Below are 3,049 nucleotides of genomic sequence, written 5' to 3'. Positions count from 1 at the left end.
GCATCCAGAGGAAGGCAATCAAAAGGGTGAAAGAATTTCAGTTTAGACTCCAAGTTAACATCAGTGTTTGGCCTAAGGAAGAAAAGATTTAAGGGAGAATTGGTGTCTGTCTTGGATATCCAGGGTGGTCTCCTGGAGGAGGGATTAGACTCTTTCTGCTTGGTCCCAGAGGAATGAATTGGGAGTAGCAAGAAGAAGCTGCCCAGAGGCACATTCCTGATCCTTCGAGGCACCCCGGTTCACAATGGACTGCCTTGTGAAGAAGTAGCATCCCTCTTGCTGCAGGTGGCAAAGGCAGGATGGCAGCTTGTCAGGGAGGCAGGAAATGAGATTCTCATTTGGGTCTGGGGTGGACTAGAGATATCTGAGGGCTCCTCTTCTGTACCAGCTGGTCTATCCTGTACCTGCATGGGGATTCCATTCCCAACATCCCACCCCGAAGAAGCCATTTAGCCTTTGTGGAAGCCCTCCCACCCTCTGCTCTCTTATGAGGGTGAACTCCCAACCTTCAGGGTGGGTCGTTCTGCTTCCGGAAAGCTCTCATGGTCAAGCCTCCTGGCTTATCCCTGCTCCTAGTTCTACTCTCCGAGCCCAACCAGAACAAGGCTAATCCCTGTTCCACAAGGACTTGAAGTCTCCTTTTCTCTAGGCTAAATGTCCCAGTTCTTTCATTGACTCTCATCTAACATAGATTCAAAGTACTTCAGCATCCCATCGCTCAAAGCACTTACAACACTGTGGCCCCCGTAAATGAACAAAATATGTAAGATATGGTTTGACCGGGCCAAGGATACTAAGGGACCCCCCCCCCCCCCCGCCTACCTCCTTTTGCCTAAAAGCTTGAGCTCTATCATGGCAACCCAAGATCGCCTTCCCTGTTGGCTGCCTCATCCCACACTTGCCATCCCCTAAAACTTTCAGATCTATCTAAGACAAACTTCTCTTTAACCAAGCCTCCCCTGTGTTGGGCTTGGAAATGGATTCTTTAACTCCAACCTGAGACCTTGCATTTGTCTCTGTGAAATCTCATCTTACTGGGTTCACTCTGAGATGCTCCAGGCCTTCAAGCCCTTTGGGAGTCTGGGCTAGTGGGATCCTAACTGAACGACACATTTTGGGCAATGAGTCACGGACTTCCAAATGAGACAAACCAAGACTACGTTATCAGACTGAGTTACTGCCCTCTTAATAATGAGTAATAGGATTTAGAGACGAAAGGGATAGAAATCATCTCCAAATGCTACCTTCTAGAAATGAGAAGGGGACATTCATGGACTAGTCAGAAGTCACAGTGGCAGGACCAGATTTGTCCCCGGCCATACTTCAGTGCTGCCTACTAGTTTCCTTTGCACAGAATGTGAGAAACTCTCCAAGGAAGGGAATAATCATTGCTACATGGGACAAATCGGGGAAGGCTTCCAGGAAAGGGTAAGTTTCTCAGCAGGAAGCTAAAAGGGGGAGGGGTTAGGAGATTATGTCCATTGCAGGGAGAGAGTGACTCAAAGAAATAATTGAAAGGTGAGTGTCCAGTTGGGAGAGAGGCCAGCCCATCCTGTTATGGAAAAGGAGACAGAGGGCAGAGTTGGGGCAGAGCTATCCCTCACTAGGCCCCCAGGCTCCTGACCTTTCCATCCGCTATCTTTCCATCCTCCCAGAATCACCTGCCCTTGCCCAGCGTGAGGGAGATGGAGGAGGGCAACCAGACGCTGGTGACTGAGTTTCTCCTCCTGGGCCTCTCAGACTCAGCAGACCTGCAGAAGTTCCTCTTCCTCATCTTCCTCCTCATCTATTCAGCCAATGTGGTGGGGAATGTGACTATCATGCTGGTGATCTGGACTGAGCGGGGGCTGCACACCCCCATGTACTTCTTCATCAGTATCCTCTCCTTCATTGACATCTTCTACTCATCCACCACCGTCCCCAAGATGTTCACCAACTTCCTAGCAGTGGCGCAGGCCATCTCTCGCCAGGGCTGCCTTGCTCAAATGTTTTTCTTCCACTTCTTGGGGAGCACAGAGGCGATGCTGCTCACACTCATGGGCTTCGATCGCTACCTGGCCATCTTCAGTCCGCTGCAGTACCCGCTGCTGATGACGCGGCCCCTCTGCCTGGCGCTCACCTGCCTCATCTGGTCGGTCGGCTTCTTCCACTCGTTGCTGCACGCGGTCCTAATGAGTCGTGTGATCTTCTGCCGAGGCCGGCAAGTTCAGCATTTCTTCTGCGACATCGCCCCCTTGCTGAAGCTGGCCTGCTCGGACGTTCACATCAATGAACTCCTTCTCTTCGCCGTCACTGGCTTCCTGGTCCTGGGCTGCTTCTCCCTCACCTTCCTCTCCTACGTGCTCATTGTTTCTGCTGTTCTGCGCATCAACTCTCCCGATGGCCGCAGGAAGGCCTTCTCCACGTGTGCTGCGCATCTGACCGTGGTGGTCATCCACTACGGCTGTGCGGGCTTCATGTACCTCCGCCCCCGCTCGCGACATACCCTGTCCCAGGACCGTGTGGTGGCTGTGCTTTACACAGCTGTCACACCGCTCCTCAACCCACTCATTTACACACTCCGAAACAAAGAGGTCAAGGCTGCAATCAAGCGCGCTGTGGGACACAGGCTTGGGAGCCAAGGGACCTGATGAGTCAGGGGAAGGGTGGCACTCACGGTGCCCGCCTCGCAACCCTCCTCATTCAAGGATGGGCCCCGTGGCGAGCCAGAGCGAGCAGGTCAACAAGATGGCCGAGAGGAGGCCCTGGCCCCCCAAAGCATTCTGGGAGGGCGAAGCGTCGGCCTCGGCTTCATAGAGAGTCATCTCTTGGCTCCCATCTACTACTAACCTGAGGCTAGTTCCTTTCCCTCTGTGACCCTCAGTGTCCTCTGTACAATGGCGGGGCTAGGTTTAGAGGGTGCCTAAGTCCTCTTGCAGCTCGGACTCCTATGATTCCTTAGGGTCTTCCCCCTCTGAACCCTCACAGCGCTGCCCTGACCTTTCATAACACATTCATCATCCTCCACCAATTATATGTGTACCTGTCTTATCTCCCCTACTAGCCAAGT

At 52.8% G+C, this 3,049-nt stretch overlaps 1 protein-coding gene across 1 annotated transcript; it reads left to right on the top strand.

The window, feature by feature from the left end:
- The first annotated feature begins 1,395 nt into the window (after positions 1 to 1,395).
- On the top strand, positions 1,396 to 2,828 carry LOC118855259 (olfactory receptor 1020-like). The gene is made up of 3 exons (XM_036765338.1): positions 1,396 to 1,428; positions 1,656 to 2,597; positions 2,688 to 2,828. The coding sequence occupies exons 1-3, from the start codon at positions 1,396 to 1,398 to the stop codon at positions 2,826 to 2,828; spliced, it is 1,116 nt and encodes a 371-aa protein (XP_036621233.1).
- Positions 2,829 to 3,049: the final 221 nt, after the last annotated feature.

Source organism: Trichosurus vulpecula, chromosome 6, assembly GCF_011100635.1.
Source record: "Trichosurus vulpecula isolate mTriVul1 chromosome 6, mTriVul1.pri, whole genome shotgun sequence".
NCBI classification, from domain to species: Eukaryota; Metazoa; Chordata; class Mammalia; order Diprotodontia; family Phalangeridae; genus Trichosurus; species Trichosurus vulpecula.
Note: the sequence above shows the minus strand (reverse complement) of the source record. Positions and strands in the feature narration are given on the sequence as shown.

Coding starts and splice junctions, on each gene's coding strand:
- LOC118855259 (XM_036765338.1), top strand. CDS start 1,396: ATGGGACAAATCGGGGAAGGCTTCCAGGAAAGG. Junction 1,429..1,655: donor GGGAAGGCTTCCAGGAAAGG/GTAAGTTTCTCA, acceptor CCATCCTCCCAG/AATCACCTGCCCTTGCCCAG. Junction 2,598..2,687: donor AGGCTGCAATCAAGCGCGCT/GTGGGACACAGG, acceptor TCCTCATTCAAG/GATGGGCCCCGTGGCGAGCC.